This window comes from Hemiscyllium ocellatum, chromosome 36 (genome assembly GCF_020745735.1).
Source record: "Hemiscyllium ocellatum isolate sHemOce1 chromosome 36, sHemOce1.pat.X.cur, whole genome shotgun sequence".
Classification (NCBI taxonomy): domain Eukaryota; kingdom Metazoa; phylum Chordata; class Chondrichthyes; order Orectolobiformes; family Hemiscylliidae; genus Hemiscyllium; species Hemiscyllium ocellatum.
Window position 1 is genome coordinate 8,893,024 of NC_083436.1, and position 23,447 is coordinate 8,916,470.

The following is a 23,447-nucleotide window of genomic DNA, read 5'->3' on the forward strand; positions in this document are numbered from 1 at the left end:
ACTGTAGGAACAGGAGTAGAAGCCATGTAAGGTGACTCTTTGGCTACAGCCATTTGTTAAAAATGTAACTATATCCTCGTTTCCTCCTTCCCTCCTTCACTTACATACTAATATTATTTGAAATGCACCACTGCTGTTCAACCAAAGTACTCTATGAAATAGAAAATCCCACATTTTGGTTCAGGAAGCTTTTCTGAATTTCTTATTGGATTTATTAGTAACTGTCTCAAAGTATCACCATACTTGGAGTCTTGTGTACAGCATACTATAGAAATGACTTGATCAATTGCGGAACTCGGTTTAAAAAGAAATTATGCTGAACTTTCAGGACAATTGCACACCTACTTAAAAATATTAGAATGATTATGTTTGAAAAAAATGTGCAGGGCATAGGGTTAATTTTCAGTTGCTTTAAAAGATTTACAAAGATGCAGCCAGGGTTGGAGGGTTGCAGGGAGAGGCCAAGTAAGCTGGGAGTGTTTTCCCTAGAGAGTCAGAGGCTGAGTGATGACCTTAAGAGGTTTATAAAATCATGAGGGGCATGGTTGGGAAAAATAGACAAGGTGGTGGGGGAGTCCATAATTAGAAGACATAGATTAAAGTTGAGAGGAAAAAGATTTAAAAGGGACCTGTAGGGCAGCGTTTTCACACAGAGGGTGATGCATGTATGGAATGAGCTGCCAGAGGAAGTGGTGGAGGCTCGTACAATTACATTTTAAAGACATCTGGATGGATATATGAATAGGAAGGGATTAGAGGGCTATGTGGCAAGTACTGGCAAATGGGACTAGATAAATTTAGGGTATCTGGTCGGCATGGGCGAATTGGACCGAAGGGTCTGTTTCTGTGCTGTACAGCTCTATGACTCTGAAAGTAAAACTAGCATGATGGGCCGTTGTGCTTTTATATTATAAGTTAACAATGATTCTTTGATCCTGAAATCTGCCCATAATGAATATTGGGTGAGTGGACATGATAGATGTTAGGGGAAAGGGGAGTCAAATACTGGAGGTTGCATTTGGTTTTATGTGGGTTGGAACTAACTTAGCATAGAGGCTATAAAAAGTCACGGGTAGCAGGACATGGCTTGGCATGGGTTGTAGGTAGCATGGTGGCTCAGTGTTTAGTACAGCTGCTTCTAAGCACTAGGCACTTATGTTTGATTCCAGCCTGTGGCAACTGTCAGTGCGGAGTTTGTATATTCTCTCATTGTTTGTGTGAGTTTCTTCAGGGTGCTCTGGTTTCCTCTTACAGTCCAAAGGTGTGCAGGTTAGGTGGATTGGCCATGCTAAATTGTCCATAGTGTCCAGAGTTGTGCAGGCTAGGCGGACCAGCTATGGTAAAATTGGGGTAACAGGGATAGCATAGGGGACTTGGTCTGGGTAGATGCTCTTTGGAGGGTCAGTACAGTCTTAATAGGCTGAATGGCCTCTTCAGCACTGTTGGGATTCTGTGGTAGTAAGGGAGTGTCTGGGTGGGATTGAGGGCTGGAGACCTTTTTATTTTAGTTGCTTTGATGTAGTGCTGGTGCAGAGAGGCAGTCCTTTTGTCGGCTTGCCTCTGCACTCATTCAGGGGTTACCTGCCATGATTCCCATAACACCCATCCTCCCTAAACAACTAAAGTTCAGAGTTCTGGGCTACTTTATTTCAGGGTGGGCTTGTAAACTCAGGAATTGTACCAACTCTTACTTTACACTTGGCAAAAATTCAGACTGCAAATTATAAACTTTCAATTAAACTATCTAATTTTTTTTAATATTGGAATTTTTAGTTTCTGGACCTGTGACTCCAGATTCCATTGAAAACCAGCAGCTTTCACCTGAATCAACACGCAAGGCTTATTGGCGTACCTGGGAGCAATCAGCACAGTCTTCTAATTATTCACACTTAACTCAGACATCAAATGTCTTCAATGACATGTCTTCAGCAGCAACTAATAGTACATCGCCAGCTGGCCTGATTCATAGTGTGAAATCTCCTTCAGCTGTCCGAGCTAGAACGATTTCAGATTCATCTACTCCAAGAAGAGGTATAAACAAGGTTTATAGTGATGTCAAATGCTGTGTGATCTTATGTTATATAACTATTGCAAAACTATAGTCACTAGTATATATGGCAAATTTAGCATATATATTATGAAGCAGACATGCAAACAAAATTTGTTGCATTGATTGGAAACTATGCTGCTTGTGTGATATGGAAGTAGAGGTAGTATTATGCTTTGTCTGCCAAATAGTAAATTTTAAAGTAAGAATATAAATAATCAACATGATTATAAACAATCCTGTACAGTGCATCTTGTATTAAATGATCAAATGGTACATTGCATTTACCTGCCACAGTACTTGAAGCTCATTCATTGGTTCAGATAAGTACATCCTAATTTATCTGATTTCTGAACTGTAGATTAACAAAGAATCCTTTGAAAAACTACAATTTTAACCAATTAGATTATGTGTTTTGGACTAGACCAGAGCCCCTCAGAATATTTAAAGACAGCAGCCCAAACCCTAACTTTGCTAGCTATTTTAAGCGAGTGTAATGCAGATAGTGCAGGATGGATGCAGTTTGTCAAACCACTAAGTTTTAAACAGAACAGAATTTATTTACAAGATTACTGAATGAAACACAAACCACAAAGAACAGAATACAGAATAGCTTAAGCTCTCTGAAAACCCAATATATTATCCCAGTTTAATGATGCTGTTCCAAATACTTTCAACAACCCCCATGAACACTCCTTGACACAACAGGAAAAATCAAACGCGGTCTTATAGAAGAGATGTCAGAGAGAGTACCAGCACGGACCTGCTTCTTTGGGTCCAGCAGCTTTTCAACACTACTGTGCGAAAACCAAACTAAACCAGAGAAAAGCTGAGCTGGGAGAACTGGCCATTCCCCTTTCATTGTACAAGGGTTTTTTTTAAAAGCTCGAATGCATATTGCTGAGGCAGTATCTGTTGGCTATAATCAAACTGGCCCAAAAACCCTTCAACTTAAGACTTTTCAGAGTCTATGTCTTTTACAACCTCTGTGCATAAAGAAAACCAAGGACAGCATAACCTTGTTAAAGGAACAACATTGTCACATACTGAATCAGTTTTTTTCCTAGTTTGTTGTTAACAGTTGTATTGTCTTGAACTTTGATATCATGGAAGCCTCATTCTTATGATGTAGATGTGCCTCAGGAGCAAAAGAGACATGAAAAGGAGGAAGAGCAGGCAAGGCATTGACCACCTCGTGTCCAGAGCTGCTAATATTCTCAGGAAGCACTTTATCTAAACCATCCTCAATACATCATGTCCCAGAATTCTTATCTCGCACGTTATGTGCAAACTCCACGCAGACAGTCACCCAAGGCTGAAATTGAACCTGGATTCCTGGTGCTGTGAGCCACCGTGTGGAGAACAGCGGATTGCCTGACCACCAAGACAATATCATGCATATATTGGCAATACTCTTCAATGTTCATGTTCTTTTGTGTGAGAGTAGATTGCTTAAGTGGTGTTGCTATACGAGCCCCTCTCAACTGTGTCTTCTCAAACCAAGCTGAGAGCTATTTGAGCTGCTGTGGGAGCTTTGAAAGCTCTCAGGGCAAACTCAGTAGGTGGGCACCTCTATTCCAATTAATGGAGCTGAAAACTCGATCTGCTTTGAACAGAATAAATTCTAGTCTCCAAAAATGCAGATTACAAGTTGAAGATGTATTCTTCCATGCTTAACAGCTTCATGCATAAATTCATCGGTGTTGATCTTTCAACCATGTCACAATGCCCATCACTGCTGTCAGTTCACCAGTGTTCCAATACTGCCTCCGCTCGGTATCCACAAAGGCACAGACACAAAGCAAGCATGGGTGGTACAAACAGAAGCAGGAACAGTACTGGTGGCACACTAGAAAAGCTGGACTTACTTTAATTCTATATTTAATTTAGCCTAAACCAGAGTAAGCAACAACACATTTGTTTCTATATTCCACTTAAAGGAATAAAGCAAATACATTGCATGTTTTCATTATCCTTTACCCTTCTATTAGTTATGCAGTATTCTCCTGTTGTTGTTAGATTCCATTACTAAGCTCAGTACACCGTCATTCAATAAGAATGGAAAGGCAGCAAACCAACAAACAGCACCCTGGGAGACATTGGTTGTTTTTGCAATTAACCTGAAGCAGCTAAATGTTCAAATGAATATGAGTAATGTCATGGGGAATACCACGTAAGTTTCAGAATTTTACATTATGCTTCCAATTCTCGTTAATTTTTCTAGGGCTGTCTGTATTATAAATCTACAGTAAATTTTATTCTGCAATAATAAATATTTGAGAATGTGTTAAAATATTGTGTGTGAACACTAAAATAAAACAAAGAACTGCAGGTACTGAAGATCTGAAAAGCAAACAAAGATTGCTGGAGAAACTCAGCCGGTCTAACAGCATCTGTGGAGAGAAAGCAAAGTTAATGTTTCGAGTCCAGTGGCCCTTCTTCAGATCTGGGCAGAGAAGGGAAAGTTGATAATAAGCCAGGAAAGGATGAAAATGAGTAATGGGCACCGTGAGTAAATGAAAATACATTGGCTGTGCTGAAAGCAGCTCATGTCATTGGCAGGGCCTGGGGTGTGGGGGTGGTTAAAGGACATGGAAAGAGGTGTTCAGATCTGAAATTATAAACTCAATAGTCAACCCTAACAGCTGCAGGGTCCCAAGCTGAAAACAAGACGCTGCTCTTTCTACTTGCGCCGAGCCTCACTACAGCACTGTAGCAAGACAAGACAGAAATGTTGGCTAGAGAACACATTGAAGTGACAGGCAACTGGAAGTTCAGGGTTATTCCGACAGACAGAAGATAAGTGTTCTTCAAAATGATTTCTGCAGCACAGAGGAGACCACATTGTGAGCAACAAATACAGTAGACTCGATTGAGTGAAGTGAAGTTGAACCACTGCTTCACCAGGAAGCTGTGTCTGGCATCTTGGCTAATGAGGGAGGAAGTAAATGGACTGAAGAAGGGTTACTGGATTCGACATTAATTCTGCTTTCTCTCCATCGATGCTGCCAGAACTGCTGAGTTTCTGTAGCGATTTTACACAAATTTCAAGTCTGGCATCAATAACTTCAGCCGTTTAGTTGCGTTGTTTGCTGTCTGAGCACTTAGTGTTAATTGACTCACTCTTTCCCTCAAAACCTGCTTTGTGGAAAACTCTATAGGGAAAGACATTGCATTTATCCCAGGAGTGTGAAAGTTTGTAGGCAGTGCTTGTTGCACCAATTTTCTAAAAAGGCTATACTTTGATATTATACTTGTACTGAACTGTTTCTGTGCAATGTAATTTACATAAATATCTCATTCTCAGTGCAGCTCATACATTTCCCAACATTTACTATTACTGCTTTATTCTGTTTTAGGTGGACGACTAGTGGATTAAAAAGCCAGGGGCGATTATCAGTGGGTAGCAACAGAGACCGAGAAATATCAATGTCTGTTGGTCTGGGGAGATCTCAACTAGATTCAAAGGGAGGAGTGGTTGGTGGTACTATTGATGTAAACACGTTGGAGATGGTTTGTAAGTTTCACAACATTAATAACTTGCAATTGCCTAGAATAATCCAGGAACATTTTAAATTATTCTGGTGCATCCTTCTAGACCATTGGTCTCAGTGGTCCAAAATTTGCTGTGCACAACATCAGACAACATCTACTGTTGTATGTTCCCCCACATTCTTCAGATGAAAATACTTCAACCATTTTGAAAGTGTGAGTTGGGGTGCACAGCAAGGGCATCGTGGGTCTGAGTGAATAGAGTAACCAACAGGGTCAGCTCTTCACCCGTGAGAATTAAGGATTGAGAAATAGCACAGTAGATAACTGAAGGTGGGATCATTTATTGTCAAGTCAGGCAAAAAAATGAAATAGGAAAGATTTTAAAACATCATAAAGGAAAAGTAAAAATAAAGCTAAATTTTAAGATTGATATCTTTAAAGCTTACAAAAACAAAAGATTTGAGTAATAAGGCTATACAATTATGATTTTCTACTAACAGAGAAGTTAATTGCCATTTAAATGTGTTAAATATGACGAGCCCTAAATTCCCATGGGTTTAGTTCATATCTGCTGCATTGATACACAAACTCATGATATTCAATGAAAATTAGTGATGCCAATGCAAAAATGAAATGAAATTTTCATAAAGTTTATAGTGGAGCAAGGCAACTCCATTGGTGACTTTTGGATATTGTTGTACACTTAATGTAAAAATATCAGTGAGTTCTAACTCCACCAATTTTGACAGCAAAATTTGGCCCCATTTAACTTTGTTTTCTTTCCCACTCCCCCTCACCCAAATAGCTTAATATATTATTTATTTGCAAAGCAAGTTTCTGCCAGCCGTCAACATGCTGCAAATCAAATTATTGATGCAGGAGTATTGTGTTGGTTAATGATATGTTAAAAATAATAAACAGGAAATTTAAGATTATATGATTATACTCAGTTGCTGCTTCAACTCAACACTCATCAAAAAAGGTTACAGACTGGATTAAATATTTAAGGCAGTTTATTGTATTGCAAAATATGAAAACTAGGTCCTCTTAAATTGGCAATTGCATTATTTCCCAAGTACAAATTAGAAGTCTGATTGTATTGAGTTCTTAACATAGTATATGTTCTTTTGTTTACATAGCATAGTTATTAGACTTGTGGAACAAAGTATCAACGTTAAACCTTGGTCTGTTCTTTTGAATTAGTCATTTTTTATGCATTGTTTTTAAGTTGACAATTTCTGTTTTAAACTATCATGACGACTTGTGATATTTGGCACTTTTCATATAATAAAGGTGTAACAAAGTTTAAAATCACAAAACAAAACTTGGGGATAAAGTTATATTTGTGGTTTTTGAGTGATCTTCAAAGCAATTTGGTAAATGCTAATTTTTAAAGCTCAGCTTATGTTAATTGTTCAGCTGTTCCAATTTGGCCAAGCAATTATATATAACATTGTGAAAGAAAGTGTGGAGAGGTAGCAAAAGTAGTAAATTGATGTTTTCTAATGCAATATAACCATTTGTACCTCAGAAGGAATTTGCAATGTTGTTGATACTGATTTCTTAAAATTAGTGAAAACAAGCTACCTTTTTTATTTGAAGCTCATATCTCCGAACACCCAAATCACCAACCCAGCCACAAAATCCAGATTACACTGGGCTCTACTGATGCACGAGTTGATTATATGGGATCCAGTATCTTGATGGGAATTTTCAGCAATGCAGATTTGCAACTACAAGATGAATGGAAAGTGAATCTTCATAATACAGTGGACTTAAGTATGACTGAGAAAAGGTACATGAACTTCTTTGTTATGGGGACAATCATACATGCTGTAGTTGAATATGGGAAGGCTTTTCAACTATGATTTGTCCTACTTTTGAAAATGATTTGAGCTACATTACAATTCCATTTCATTCATATGATGTTCCTGCGCAACAAGGTATTTTGTAACCTCTTTGAACATGACACGCATAGATTTTGGGGCATTGGATATTTTAACTGTTGACTAAGCCAATAAAAATGTAGAGTTAGCTGGGATATTTGAAGCAACCCAGTTTGTGTGAATATCCTATAAACATTTAAGTGCATTCTTAATTTGAAACTTTGCAGACAGACAAAACATGTACATGCATGTTTCAACTCAATAAAATTGGTGACAGCCATTCCCCTACCTTGATTTTTCAGTTAAAAATCTCACACAACTAGATTATAATCCAACAGGTTTAATTGGAAGCACGTTAGCTTTCGGAGCGACGCTCCTTCATCAGGTGATAATCTATCACCTGATGAAGGAACGTCGCTCCAAAAGTTAGCGTGCTTCCAATTAAACCTGTTGGACTATAACTTGGTGTTGTGAGATTTTTAAATTTGTACACCCCAGTCTAACACCAGCATCTCCAAATCTTGATTTTTCAGGGCAATCAGTGTCAACCTTCCCTGGTTCGAAATTAAACAAAGTTAATTGTCTGTCTTCATTGCATTCTCCATAGCAATGCTTCTACCAATCAGCGTCCAATTGGTAGGCAAAGAGCATATTCCTCTCATACTGTATAAACAGTTGGTATTTCCGTTAAATTGGTACTCTTGCCAATTGTCCTGATGAGTGAAAGATTAAAAGCTTTGACAAAAAGTTTTCTTTTGGCAATAATTAACATATAGAATTATCCACATTGTTCATTTTATTTGTATTTACATGTTGTGATTTCTCTCTAGTGAAGTCTTTGTTCATGGAGATCTACAATGGGACATCTTCCAGGTCATGATCTCACGATCAACCACACCAGACCTAATTAAAATTGGAATGAAACTGCAGGAATTTTTCACTCAGCAATTTGATACTAGCAAAAGAGCCCTTTCTACCTGGGGACCTGTCCAGTACCTACCTCCAAAAACACCAGTAATAAATGTAGAGCGGAGTTCCAGTGAACATTGTGAGAATTACTAATTTAATTTTTTTCAAGTAAATTTACGAATGTTAGAATATGAACTTTCTTCAAATAAATTTATGAATGTAAAAATATGAACAATGGTTAAGCTATAATGAACATTTCCTTGCTGTTGGCAGTGCTAGATGCAGCACATCATCGGCATTGGCCAGAAGTGCTAAAAGTGATTGCTGGATGCCAGATCTCCCTCTTCCAGATGCCTTTGCCCGAAGATGCAGTACAGCTAGGTGGATCTATGAGTTTGCATGGAAATCATATGACTCTGGCATGCTTTCATGGACCAAATTTCCGGTCAAAGTCTTGGGCATTATTTCACCTTGAGGAGCCCAACATTGCTTTCTGGACCGAAGCTCAGAAAATCTGGGAAGACGGTAAATAAGAAATAACTATGGGTCAGAAATGCATGCATTTTGTAATGGTTGTAAGAAGAATTTTCATCTATTATTATAATAATATTCCAGATCTGTGTATGCATTTTAACCTGCAGTTAAATTGTATTTTCCTATTAAAGCAAAATGGATTTAGATGATGGTTGACACGCAAGTTGAATAGTAAGATCGCAGTCTAACTTCTGAGTACACTAAAGACAAGTAATGTAAGCCCCTACCAAAAAAGGACAATTCAAAATTTGAGTTTAATTCCATCAATTGTGGAGTTGAGTTTGAAAAATGTTTTGCTCTCAGGTCGCCTGTTCTCTTGTAAAATTAGTATTGAATCCTTGAATACCATAGAACAGCTCCGTCACCAAAACTGAAGTATATCTTCTAGGGAACAAGATCTTTTATATTAGTTTTTTTTTAGAATTAGAATCCCTACAGTGTGGAAACAGGCCCTTCGGCCCAACAAGTCCACACCGATCCTCAGAAGGCTAACCTACCCAGGCCCATTTCCCTACCCTCTTACTCTACATTTCCCCTGACTAATGCACCTAACCTACAAACCACTGAACACTATGGGCAATTTAGCTTGGCCAGTTCCCCTAACTTGGACATCTTTGGACTGTGGGAAGAAACCCATGCAGACACAGGGAGAATGTGCAAACTCCACACGGACTGTCACCCAAAGCTGGAATCAAACCTGGGTCCCTAGTACTGTGAGGCAGCAGTGCTAACCATTGAGCCACTGTGCCACCCAGACCAGAGAAACAGCACAACTGGACTGCAGTAGAAGCACAAAACTGGTTATAAAACAAAGAACAGTAGATTAGATTAGATTCTCTACAGTGTGGAAACAGGCCCTTCGGCCCAACAAGTCCACACCGACCGCCCGAAGAGTAACCCACCCATGACCCATTCCCCTACTAATGCACCTATCACTTTGGGCAATTTAGCATGGCCAATTCACTTGACCTGCACATCGATGCTGGAGATCTGAAAGAAAACCACAAGTTGTTGACAAAACTCAGCAGGTCTGGCAATATCTAGGGGAAGAAAGCAGAGTTAACATTTCAAAACATTAACTTGCTTTCTTCCCACAAATGCTGCTACACTTACTGAATTTCTGTTTTTGACCCAAACTGGTAGCTACACTGCAGTTTAGATTGCCATTTGATTGTGATCACATGATGGGTTGAATGAAATCTTTTTAAAAATCAAGGTGCCAAGGAAAATTAGTGTTGCAAAATATAGCCATATATTACTTTACTACTATAGTATCAGATGTGTCTTATCATCTAGAAGTAAATTACAAGAAGCACAATAAATTGATTGGGGCTGGAATTTCTGTTATGTGCATAATTGGGCACTGGCATTTAAAATGATGTTTTAATTATGCTATATAAAAGCAAATTACTGCGGATGCTGGAATCTGAAACCAAAAGAGAAAATGCTGAAAATTTTCAGGTCTGGCAGCATCTTTAAGGAGAGAAAAGGCCTGACCTTTCGAGTCTAACTGACCCTTTGTCAAAGCCCACAAGAGCTTACCGATGCTGCCAGACCTGCTGAGATTTTCCAGCATTTTCTCTTTTGGTTTTAATTATGCTAGTTAGGGTACAGTTTAAGTTCACAACTTTTGCATAACCATACATTGACATTTTTTAAAGAATCAGGCACTTGAGTGGCTTAATGGAAAATAATCCAGAAAATTGAATCATAAATCAGTTTAAAACACCATGGAACAAACAAATATAAGTATTTTAGATGTAAGTCACATTTAAAATTTCCTGATCTTTGCACCAGGTTGGACGATTATTCCCATAACACAGAAATCTACTGGTCTGAAGTATCCCTTTGTATTTTGAAGAGATTGTACGGTATTAACTTATTAAACATATGTCAAAATGACAAATGTTTATTATACTGTATTGCTAAATTTGCATGATGAGAATACAATTATTTTAATACCACAAATGTTGGTCCAGAATTTTTCAATGGCAGATAGTAATTACCTTCTACCCACATGGCACTCTACCCAGCTGGTACCTTATCCGCCCACCCATCTGTTAGTACCATCTGATGGTACCATACCATCCCACCACCAAAGCCTCTGACTTTTCTTATGGATTTACTGTTTAAGTGCAGCTGTCAAAGTTGCTGTCTGTCATTCTGGACCTTTAAATTTCAGAACGTGGCAGCTGAGTGCGGTGAAAATGGCTTGCACTGTGAGAGAACAGTCAGAATGGAAGTATTAGGAGCCCTGATAGGAATTTCCTGTCAGGAATGTGATGTGCTCTTCTTTCACAAAAGAAAGCAACCAAGTGGCAATTTGTGTGATCAATTCTCAGAGTTTAGCCCATTGTTTCCACTCTTAGGATTTTTTGTTAATGTGTGAAAATAGTTTTTTTCAATCTTTTACTGCCCATTGAATGATTTTTGGAAGTATTACTATACATTTTTGTATCCAATCCTTGCTCAACATTTGTCTGTTAAAACGACAGGAAAATTCATCTCTTCAATAATTCAGATTAACTGTAGTCCAAGATGTACTGTGCAGTTTAATAAAATATATCACTACTTGACATTTTCAGTGTGAAAGTAAGGCTGTTAAACTAAACTGATTTAATTTAGCAAAGCTATGTCACTTAGTATAATTGATATAAAGGTTGGTGGAGTTGTGGATAATGTGGAAGGCTGTTCCAGGATGCAGAACTAGGCTGATAAGTAGCAGATGCAGTTCAACCTGGAAAATTGTGAAGTCGTTCGCTTTTGAAAGTTGAATTTGAATGCAGAATTCAGGATTAAGAATTCTTGGCAGTGTGGAGGAACAGAGGGATCTTGGGGTCCATGTCCATAGATCCTCGAAGGTGCCACCTAAGTTGATAGGGTTGTTAAGAAGGTGTATGGTGTGATGGCTTTCATTAGCAGGGGAATTGAATTTAACAGGCGCGAGATTATGCTGCAGCTCTATAGAGCTCTGGTTAGGCCACACTGGAATATTGTGTTCAGTTTTGGTCACCTCATTATAGAAAATATGTGTGAGTTTTAGAGAGGATGCAGAGGAGATTTACCAGGATGCTGCCTGGACTGGAGGGCATGTCTTATGAAGAAAGGTTGAGGGAGCTAGGGCTTTTCTCATTGGAGTGAAGAAGGATGAGAGGTGACTTGATAGAGATGTACAAGATGTTGAGAGGCATAGATAGAGTGGATAGCGAGAGTGAATAGCGATATCGTGGAAATGTCTATCACGAGGGGACATAATTTTAAGGTGATTGGAGGAAGTTTTAGGGGAGATGTCAGAGGTCAGCTCGTTACAGAGTCGTGGGTGTGGAGAAGGCGCTGACAGCGGTGGTAGTAGAGTCAGATACATTAGAGACATCTAAGCGACTGTTGGATAGGCACATGAAAGATAGTACTATGGAAGGCATGTAGGTTAGTCTGATGTTAGAGTAGGATAACAGACTGGCACAACAATGAGGGCTGAAGGGTCTACACTATTCTATGATCTATGCACACCTTGATCCCAATATTAGTTAGAATTTGAGTGATATTTCTTTGTAATCCCCAGTCTTTCATATCTCATAATTAATCACATTCACTAATTTGATGGTAATTTTTGTTGTTGTGGTTCTGTTCGCCGAGCTGGAAGTTTTTGCTGCAAACGTTTCGTTCCCTGGCTAGGGAATATCATCAGTGCTATTGGAGCCTCCTGTGAAGCGCTGCTTTGATGTTTCTTCCGGTATTTATAGTGGTTTGTTCTTGCCGCTTCCAGGTGTCAGTTTCAGCTGTAGTAGTTTGTATGTGGGGTCCAGGTCGATGTGTCTGTTGATGGATGTTCTTGCCGCTTCCGGGTGTCAGTTTCAGCTGTAGTGGTTTGTATATGGGGTCCAGGTCCATGTGTCTGTTAATGGAGTTTGTGGATGAATGCCATGCCTCTAGGAATTCCCTGGCTGTTCTCTGTCTGGCTTGTCCTATGATGGTAGTGTTTTCCCAGTCAAATTCATGTTCCTGGTTGTCTGAGTGTATGGCTACTAGGGATAGCTGGTCGTGTCGTTTTGTGGCTAGCTGATGTTCATGTATGCGGATTGTTAGCTGTCTTCCTGTTTGTCCTATATAGTGTTTTGTGCAGTCCTTGCATGGTATTTTGTAAACTACGTTAGTTTGGCTCGTGCTGGCTATTGGGTCCTTTGTTCTAGTGAGTTGTTGTCTGAGTGTGGAAGTTGGCTTGTTATGAGTCCTAAGGGTCGCAGTAGTCTGGCTGTCAGTTCTGAGACGCTCCTGACGTATGGTAGTGTGGCTAGTCCTTTTGGTTGTGGCATGTCCTCGTTCCGTGGTCTATCTCTTAGGCATCTGGTGATAAAGTTGCGTGGGTATCCGTTTTTGGCGAATACCTTGTATAGGTGTTCCTCTTCATCTTTTCGCAGTTCTGGTGTACTGCAGTGTGTTGTGGCTCTTTTGAATAGTGTCCTGATGCAGCTTCGTTTGTGTGTGTTGGGGTGGTTACTTTCATAGTTCAGGACTTGGTCTGTGTGTGTTGGTTTCCTGTGTACCCTTGTGGTGAATTCTCCGTTGGGTGTTCTCTCTACTAACACGTCTAGGAATGGGAGTTGGCTATCCTTTTCCTCTTCTCTCGTGATACCGGCAGATAAAGGCAGAATGACGGTCATCTTAGATAAATCAGACTACATCAATAAAGCACAACAACTACTCGCAGACACCAACACCTACCAAATGAAGGATTCCGACCCCACACCACAACTCACCAATAGAATAATCAACACACTAAGAAATCTACAAAAAAACGGACAGATAACCAAAGCGGACCAGCAAAGAATGAAACCTGAAAGCAACAACACCCCCAGATTCTACGGACTACCCAAAGTACACAAACCAGACATCCCACTCAGACCCATAGTATCACTACCAGGGACACCAGCATACAAACTGGCCGAAGAACTACAACAAAAACTGAAACACCTAGTCAGCGGATCCAAACACTCCATACAATCAACACAGGAATTCTTGGACATCATCAGAAATACACACATAGACAAAGAAGAAACCATGGTATCATTCGACGTGACGGCACTGTTCACATCAATTGACAAAACCCTAGCCAGAGAAACAATAGCCAACCTACTGGACATACATAACAGAACACAGGAGGCCGAACCTATCAACAAGGATGGCATACTTAAACTACTAGACCTGTGCCTCACCACACACTTTACATTCAACAATCAGATATACGAACAAATCAATGGAACACCCATGGGATCACCAATCTCGGGACTCATAGCAGAGGCAGTTATGCAAAGGTTAGAACATACAGCCCTACCACAAATCCAACCCAAACTCTGGATCAGATACGTCGATGACACCTTTGTAATCATCAAAAACACAGACATAGAAAAAACACACCGAATCATCAACGCCACACTCACAGGAATACGATTCATGAGAGAAGAGGAAAAGGATAGCCAACTCCCATTCCTAGACGTGTTAGTAGAGAGAACACCCAACGGAGAATTCACCACAAGGGTACACAGGAAACCAACACACACAGACCAAGTCCTAAACTATGAAAGTAACCACCCCAACACACACAAACGAAGCTGCATCAGGACACTATTCAAAAGAGCCACAACACACTGCAGTACACCAGAACTGCGAAAAGAGGAAGAGGAACACCTATACAAGGTATTCGCCAAAAACGGATACCCACGCAACTTTATCACCAGATGCCTAAGAGATAGACCACGGAATGAGGACATGCCACAACCAAAAGGACTAGCCACACTACCATACGTCAGGAGCATCTCAGAACTGACAGCCAGACTACTGCGACCCTTAGGACTCATAACAGCACACAAGCCAACTTCCACACTCGGACAACAACTCACTAGAACAAAGGACCCAATAGCCAGCACGAGCCAAACTAACGTAATTTACAAAATACCATGCAAGGACTGCACAAAACACTATATAGGACAAACAGGAAGACAGCTAACGATCCGCATCCATGAACATCAGCTAGTCACAAAACGACACGACCAGCTATCCCTAGTAGCCATACACTCAGACAACCAGGAACATGAATTTGACTGGGAAAACACTACCATCATAGGACAAGCCAGACAGAGAACAGCCAGGGAATTCCTAGAGGCATGGCATTCATCCACAAACTCCATTAACAGACACATGGACCTGGACCCCATATACAAACCACTACAGCTGAAACTGACACCCGGAAGCGGCAAGAACATCCATCAACAGACACATCGACCTGGACCCCACATACAAACTACTACAGCTGAAACTGACACCCGGAAGCGGCAAGAACAAACCACTATAAATGCTGGAAGAAACATCAAAGCAGCGCTTCACAGGAGGCTCCAATAGCACTGATGATGTTCCCTAGCCAGGGAACGAAATGTTTGCAGCAAAAACTTCCAGCTCGGCGAACAGAACCACAACAACGGACACCTGAGTTACAAACCTTCAACCAGACTTTAGGTAATTTTTGTGCGATTGTCTCCTTTTTCTAGTTGGATCACAGGTCACTGTCCTCAACTAATCAGCTGTTGTAGTGATCACAGTCCACTAGTCGACCGACTATTCCTGACGCAACTTTATCCGATTACTTGCTAGCCATGAGTAAAACCTCCAGTTTTTACTTCATATCAAACAAGCAAATCCTGACTACACGATCAAAAATGTCTTAGATGTCCTGAAGATCTAATGGCATTTTCTTTCAAATTAACCCAGCAAAGCTCCTTCTTGACTAGAATTCACCTTTTAGCGACCTGGAGTTTGCACTTTTCTAACAAAAAAAAGTAACAAAAAAGGTTAACATGCAGGAGGCATGCAAATGTTTTGGGATTGATAGGAAAGATGTAGAATGTTTTCCCTAAAGTTTAGAATCGGGGACAAGGGGACACAATCACAGAATGATGATAGGCCATTTAGGATTGAGGTTTTTGATTTGGTGTCAGACATTTAATCATTGAGTATGTTCAAGTCAGAGATCAAAAGGTTCCTAGCTATTAAAGACATTAAAACGTGCAGGAATAGAGCATGAAAATAATATTGAGGTACAAGCTCAGCCATGGTCTGGTTGAAGAGAGGGGCTCATGGGGCTGAATAGCGTACTGCTGCTACTATTTCCTATGTTCCCGTGCAAATACTCATTTAATTTTACTTAATAAGTGTAGAGGAAAATGCTAACTAAACAATTTTATACACAGAAAAATGCTATTTATTATTTCCACGAGGAACAAAAGTAATATACAGTGCATAAAGTAAAGCTGCCTGTGTATTTTATCAACTGGTCTAAATATATTGACATGTTAATTTCTTGAGAATGTAAGTTATTAACCAGAATTTCTGTTAATTCTAAAACCTAAGCTTGTTCCTCTGAACTCTACTTAGCCACTATCATTATTTTAATCTACTTAAAGGTGCTAGTGATCATTCAACGTACATTGTACAAACACTGGATTTTCATTTGGGACACAATACAATGGTTACAAAGCCTGGTGGTGCTTTAGAAAGTCCCATGGCAACAATTACAAAAATAACGAGACGCCGTCATGAAAACCCACCACATGGTGTTGCAACTGTTCAGGAATGGTTCAACTATGTTACTGCCATGCGAAATGAAGGTAAGAAAGTTTAATAACTTACTCCTTTCACTTTTAGTTCTTCATATTCCATCAATTTACTTTCAAATACTCATAGCAGAAGACTGTTCCTTTTAAGATTATGTTTTAAGCACTGCTTTAAGCTGTGCATTGCCAAACTGTTCTGTGTAATTTTTTTCATTGACTGCACTTTGGTCTGATACATAGTGCAGTCTGATACTTTGGTCTAAACAATATTCAAGGAACAGGAAATTCGACATTTCGAGCATAACCGAAACATCGAATTTCCTGTTCCTTGGATGCTGCCTGACCTGCTGTGCTTTTCCAGCAACACATTTCCAGCTCTGATCTCCAGCATCTGCAGACCTCACTTTCTCCTCTGAACAATATTCCACATACACTCAGACCACAGTTTTGTACAGCCTCAGCTGTAAATCTCTGCTCTTCGATTCCAGCACTCTCAAAATGAATGCTAACAATGCATTTGCTTTCCTAACTGCCAACCGAACCTGCATATTAACCTTAAGAGAATCCTGACCAAGGATTCCAAATCCCTTTGTGTTTCAGGTTTTCGAAGTCTTTCCCCATATTCTTCTGACCAAAGTGCATAAGCTCTCACACTCCCACGTTGTACTCAATCTGCCACTTCTTTACCCACTCTCCTGGCAGTCCTTCTGTCTCCCAACATTACCTGTCTCTCTACCTGTCTTTGATGCTTCATTTGCAGATGATGCAATATCCTCAATTCCTTCATCCGTTAATGTATAACTGAGTAGTTGTGGTCCCAAGACTGCCATCCTGAAAAAGACCCCTTTCTACCCACTCTCTGCCTTCTGCCAGTCAGCTAATCCTCTTTCCATGCCAGTATCTTATTTATTGCAATTTCATGAGCATCTTGTGCATAATTTTTCTTTAAAACCAGAGAAAGATCTGAATAAATCCTCTTAAATCAAAAACTTGTAAAATGACTTGTACGTATTTTCATCTAGAGCTAAACCTTCTTCGAAATGTTGATGCTAACACCCGAGACAGTAAAGCAACTATTAAAAGTTCCAATCTTCTGAGTGGCTTCCGTGGAACTGCCAACTACAATCATGAGACAGAAACGATCTTTGCTTTGCCAAGGATGCAGCTGGATTTTAAATCAATACACATGCAGGAACCTCAAGAACCTTCACTGCAAGGTAAAATTTTTGAGAAAGTATATAATAAATCCCTTTACTGTTTAATTTAAAAAAAATAAAGTTGATGGAAATATTGAGCAAGTCAGGCAGCAACTTCAGAGAGAAACAATCAATATTTCAGGTCAGGTGATTTTTAATCAGAAATAAATTTTGAAGAGTCATTGACCTGAAATGTCAAACTTGTTTGTCTCAATTAATGCCTTGTTTAAGGGTTTTAGTACAGCTTTTCTGATGCTTTACTGCTCAATGTCGAATTCTTATAATTTAAAAATATATTTATTACCCTGGTATTTTCTGTAGAATCTTTTTTTGTAGTCGATATTTTGCAGTACTTTCTCTTTTCCTCTGGAAAGTTGTTACAATAGAATCCATTATGGATATTTGGTGATCCTTCAATTTAGAAACCTTTTCTCGTTGCTAATCAGGAGAAGTTCAATCATAAATTTTCAGTATTAAGTAGTTATGCATAATCTATTATAATACATTATTATAACATTCATAAATTGTTGTTGAAATTGATTTTTTAAATAATTTGTTAAAATTACTATTCAACTTTTTGTTTTTAAACATGAACAACATACATAAATAAATTTATACACAATTCCGGAGAACTGCATTGAGTTTTTTTTTTCCTGTCCATTAGATCCGAACAGTAAGCCAAAGGTAGAATGTAGTGTTGTGACAGAGTTCACTGATCATATTTGTGTGACCATGGATGCTGAACTGATTATGTTCTTGCATGACCTTGTATCTGCTTACCTCAAAGAAAAAGAGAAAGGTAAGATAAACTTAATAATAATTCAGGGTCTGCTGATTTTAAAAAAAACAATCTCATGGATTGTTATGTTTTGCTGAAAAATTGATACATGGCTCCTCAGTTCTGATCTTTTTATACCTTGAATTTTGGAATACGGATCTTAAGATGGAGGTGATGGATGTTAATTTTGTCTGTGAAGTGTTTGCTTTTCAAAATAAACAAAGTCAGAGAATTCTGTTGGAACAATGATTAAATCCAGCAATTTGTTAAAAAGCTGATGACTGCAAATTCTGTGGTATGAGTGGAAAGATATTTATATTATTGAGGTTATAAAACTTAGCGTATACATGTTAGGTTTGTTTCCAGTTCAGCAGATCTCTGATTACACAAGTTTTTTTTTCAATTTGATCCAGAAGATACCACGATTGTGTATAAAAGTAAGTTTAGCTTCTCTCTTCGGAGTTCAGAACAGTTCAAAGCCACGTTAGAAAAGTGTGGTTTGTGAAACTTTCAAACAAGGAGTGTTGGATTAAAAATTTGCAGGTTGTTAGAACTGAGAAATCCTAAGCTCTCAGATTGTGAAATGTTAATGTCTGCCCTACAAGGACTGCATGACTATCTCTACAATCCATAGCAAAGAATCTGAAAGGAGTCACTTAAGTAGAAATCTAAGATTTGAGATAAGACTGTAATTTCTCTGGACCACCAAAAATCAATTTATAAATAAACTAGGATGTTGTTGCTCAATATCTGATATAAGTTATCACAAATATCATATTTTTGCTGCAGTTATCTGTGCAAATAGAATGTGATGGTGCACAAGTTAATTGTTCTTTTATTGAGTTGAACTGCAAACCCCATATCCATTGAGATATTTTTCTAATCAACCTGTTTGGGAACTTGAACCCACTTTTCCACGGCACAGAGGTAGGGAAACCACCACTCTGCCAGAAAGGTCATATGGGTTTGCTTTATTTTAATCAACCTGATCAGGGTGGTTGTGACACACCTCTGGAACAGGTGAAATTTGAACCCAGTCTCCTGACTCAGATGTAGAAACACTACCATTTTGTCACAAGGTCCCTTGAGTCTAGTTGTTTTTCTAATCAGCCTGCTCAGAGATAGGGACACTACCACTACACCATACCCCATTTCCATTTCGATATACTATAATTGGCTTCTTCAAAGATGTTATTACACACCTCAAGCAGGTGAGATTCGAACTCAGGCCTCCTGACTCTGAAGTAGGGACGCTACTACTGTACCAAAAGAATCCTTGAATTCTGGAATACTGAGATGTTATGTCCCAGTGGTAGTCATTAATAATGTAGTTATTTTAATCAAGCTGTTCGGCCACGTTGTGACACACCTACTGGGTAGGATGAACTTGAGCTCAGGTCTTCTGAGATATTACCACTGTACCACAAGAGCTCTTGTTCTAATCAAGCTGTCTTGTATATTCTGGAGCAGGTGGGACTTAAACTTGCACTAAGCAATACTGTACACAGCACTTCACATGCGATCTCATGAATATAACTGAAGCTTTTTAAATAATTTATTCATGGGATGTGGGCATCACTAGCTCAGTTGACATTTATTGTACATCCTTAATTGCCTAAAGGGTAGTTCAGTTAATCACATTGGTATATGGATCTGAAATCACATGTAGGCCAGAACAGGTAAGGATGATAAATTTCTTTTCCAAAAGAATATTAATGAGTCAGATGGGAGTTTACAATAAACAGGCTAGTTTATTGGATGATTATAAAATTGTACTTGTGTAATTGTAAAACTTTGAGGCCCAGCACTGATCACTGTGGCACATGACTGATTCATCCTGTCAGCCAGAATATGGCACAATTATGCTTACTCGCTGTTTCCTATTAGAGAACCAGTATTCTGTGCATGCCAATATGTTGTCCCCTACTTATAGCTTTTATTTTCTAGAATAACTTTTATCACAGCACCTTTGCAAATACATTCTAGAAATCCAAGTACAACAAATCCAAGTTCCCCTGTATCTATAGAACATGTTACTACTTTAGAAGAACTTCAATAAATCTGTCAGAGATGATTTCCTTTTCATAAAACTATGCCTGATTATCTTGAATGTTTCAAGTTAGATTTCTAATAAAAGCTTCTGGCATTTTACCTGTTACAGGTATTTGACAAACTGGCCCTTGGTTTCCTGCTTCTATCTCAATTTTTGAAAAGAGGAGTTACATTTGCTGTTTTCCAACTTGATGGAACCTTACCCAAATTTAGGAAATTTTAGTAAAGTTAGAACTACCATCACTACTATGAGTTTTAAAACCCTAATATGAAGTCCATTAGGGTCTAGATACTTACCACTCCAGAGATTCAATAATTTTTCAATTACTTCCCTGATCATTCTAATGTCTTTGAGATCCTCCTTTCTATTTCTTTATTTATTGCTATTTCTGGGATGTGGTTACTCTTTTCCTTTATAGTGAAGACCATTGCAAAAGTACCTATTGAATACATGTGACATCTCCTTATTTTTCACTAATAATTCTCAAGACTTACTTTCTATAGGACCAACACTTAGTTTAATTATTTTTGTTTTTAACTATGTACAGCAATTCTGACAATCTGCTTTTATATTTCTAGCTAGTTTTCTACTTTAATTCTCTCCTCATCTTATTCTTTTAGGTTTTTTTGCTGTTTTTGGTTATATATCGTATAGCCATCTTTGTGTAATTACATGCTTTTCTTCATTTCCTACTACTTCTAACCTTTTTAGTTATCCATGAATGGTAGGCCCTCCACTAGACATTTTGTTTTCTCTCACTGGTATTTATGTATACTATGTATTCTGTAATTATGTCTGCCACTACACCTTTTTTAACCTACCTCTTAACTCTATTTGCCATTTCAATTCAGAAACACGAAATTGTTTTTACATGGTGTTTAGAATGACAGGACAAGTGATATTTCTGAAGTCTATTATATTTTTGAACTCGTACAGATTGATTTCAGAATTGCTGAGAAAAGGAGAGCCACTTTCCCTAAACTAGGGAAAACTGAATGTGTAAATAAGAGATTGTTGAACAATGATCATTGAATTACATCTGCATGACACATCAAGGATCTAGATGAGACACATGTTGGAGATACTATTCAGCCCATTGGCCAATCTACTTTACACTCAGTATTAATATCAGTTCTTTAGTCTCACTGCCTCACCTTGGAATAAAGCAACATTTTTTGTTTATCTTATCAAGACCATTTAATACACATTCTTTCTACGTTGAAAAGCTGCTGTCTCCCTCTAACGTTTTCCATCCCTCTTTTCCTTTTAATTTAGGATTAATCTTGCCATTGTTTCATACATGTCAGAGCAAATCTGACTTTTCAACCACAATGGCAAAAATTGTTCATAATACTTTACTTTAAGTATGATCTAACCAGTACATTTAAAGAAAAACTCAGCATATCTATAGTTTATACACTGTATTTCCTGTCAGACTACTTCCTTGACATCTAATCTTAGTACTGTATTAGGTAGGCCACAAAGCCTATACTTAATTTCTTAATCCAACAAAGGTTTACATTTGAAAGCACCTCATCATGCCTTAACCCATCTGTGTTTCATGTAAAATTAATTACTTTTCATGTAACATGGTTAATATGTAGAGAAATCTATCATTTCCAACAGTGAGGGGATTAGTTTATCTGTGTTTGGTGATAAGGAAGTGATATTAATTAAGCCACATGGAAAATGTACTGTTCTTTGAAAAATGTTCTGGCATCTTTACATTTGATTACAACACTGAAATTGTCAGATAACTAACCAAAGAATAGAGGGTCTAATAATATCACATCCCATCATCTCATATTCTAAAGTGTCAGCCTGAATTATATGCTGAAGAGGAGGACAAATCAAAACCTTTAGACTTTGAAATGAGATAAATGTAGCCAAGCTGGCTTATATATATTGCAACGAGGGCTGTGTACTGAACCCAATATATACCTCTTTGCACCTTCCCCCACCAGTTTTAGTACTACATTTTTATGAATACTCTGTTACTTCCATGTTCTAAATAATTCCTGGTCCATTGCCATGTCCTGGCAGGACCTCTACAATTTTTAAATTCAACAATGTCATCTTGGGGTTCTTGAAGTATGTCATAGAGTATCATTTTTTATTTTTAATACAGTCAATCATTTAAAAGTTTTTGCAAGGATTATCAGTCTCTTCTAAATACATGCACGTTCTATTAAACAATGCCGTCATCAGCAATCTAATGGCACAGCAACCACAGATCAATGCTACTCATGGAACAGGCTGACACTATCTCATACATACAACCCCATTCCCTTACTCTAGTCACTGTTTAACTACCGGGCCCCTCGTTACCTGTCTTTAGCTACATTCCACCTAAATACCCTACGTCACTGCTACTGTGTCCCCATGCCCATTGTAGATCCGCGTGTTGTCATTGTCCAATGGGGGAACGTCACATACAAGCTAGGAATTAGACAACTCCAAAATGAGGTTGTACTTAGAACCAACAAAAGTGAATACAAACAAAATGGGTAGAAACTGACCAATGACTATTTTGTATTCCATGATTGTCTGCTGCACTCAACATTCGTTGACTGAACTCAAGTGTCAGTCAGGGCCTTTTTGGCTTGCAGTGCCTGACATCTGAGCTGTACACAGGGGCAACTTCATCTTCCTCCATATCCTCCTCCTCATCCCATTTCCCCAGTTTCTCAGCATTCAGTACTTAGAAGCATGGGATATACCTTCAGGAGTAGGTCATTTATGGTTCATCGAGCTGGAAGTTTTTGTTGCAAACGTTTCGTCCCCTGGCTAGGCAACACCATCAGCGCTCTATACCAACCACTACAGCGGACAGCTGAAAATGACACCCGGAAGCGGCAAGGACAGACCACTATAAATACCGGAAGAAACATCAAAGAAGCGCTTCACAGGAGGCTCCAGAGCACTGATGATGTCGCTTAGCCAGG

General features: G+C 38.7%; 1 protein-coding gene across 5 annotated transcripts in view; it reads left to right on the forward strand.

Moving 5' to 3' along the window:
- Nucleotides 1-23,447, forward strand: part of kiaa1109 (KIAA1109 ortholog) — a 407,563-nt gene that overhangs the window by 380,065 nt on the left and 4,051 nt on the right. For all 5 annotated transcript variants that reach the window (XM_060851682.1, XM_060851684.1, XM_060851685.1 and 2 more), the window contains 9 exons: nucleotides 1,774-2,031; nucleotides 4,067-4,220; nucleotides 5,407-5,564; nucleotides 7,145-7,337; nucleotides 8,259-8,476; nucleotides 8,611-8,862; nucleotides 16,326-16,529; nucleotides 17,498-17,692; nucleotides 18,336-18,470. In XM_060851682.1, coding sequence (XP_060707665.1) covers nucleotides 1,774-2,031; nucleotides 4,067-4,220; nucleotides 5,407-5,564; nucleotides 7,145-7,337; nucleotides 8,259-8,476; nucleotides 8,611-8,862; nucleotides 16,326-16,529; nucleotides 17,498-17,692; nucleotides 18,336-18,470 — 1,767 coding nt within the window. The remainder of the gene's footprint in view (nucleotides 1-1,773; nucleotides 2,032-4,066; nucleotides 4,221-5,406; nucleotides 5,565-7,144; nucleotides 7,338-8,258; nucleotides 8,477-8,610; nucleotides 8,863-16,325; nucleotides 16,530-17,497; nucleotides 17,693-18,335; nucleotides 18,471-23,447) is intronic.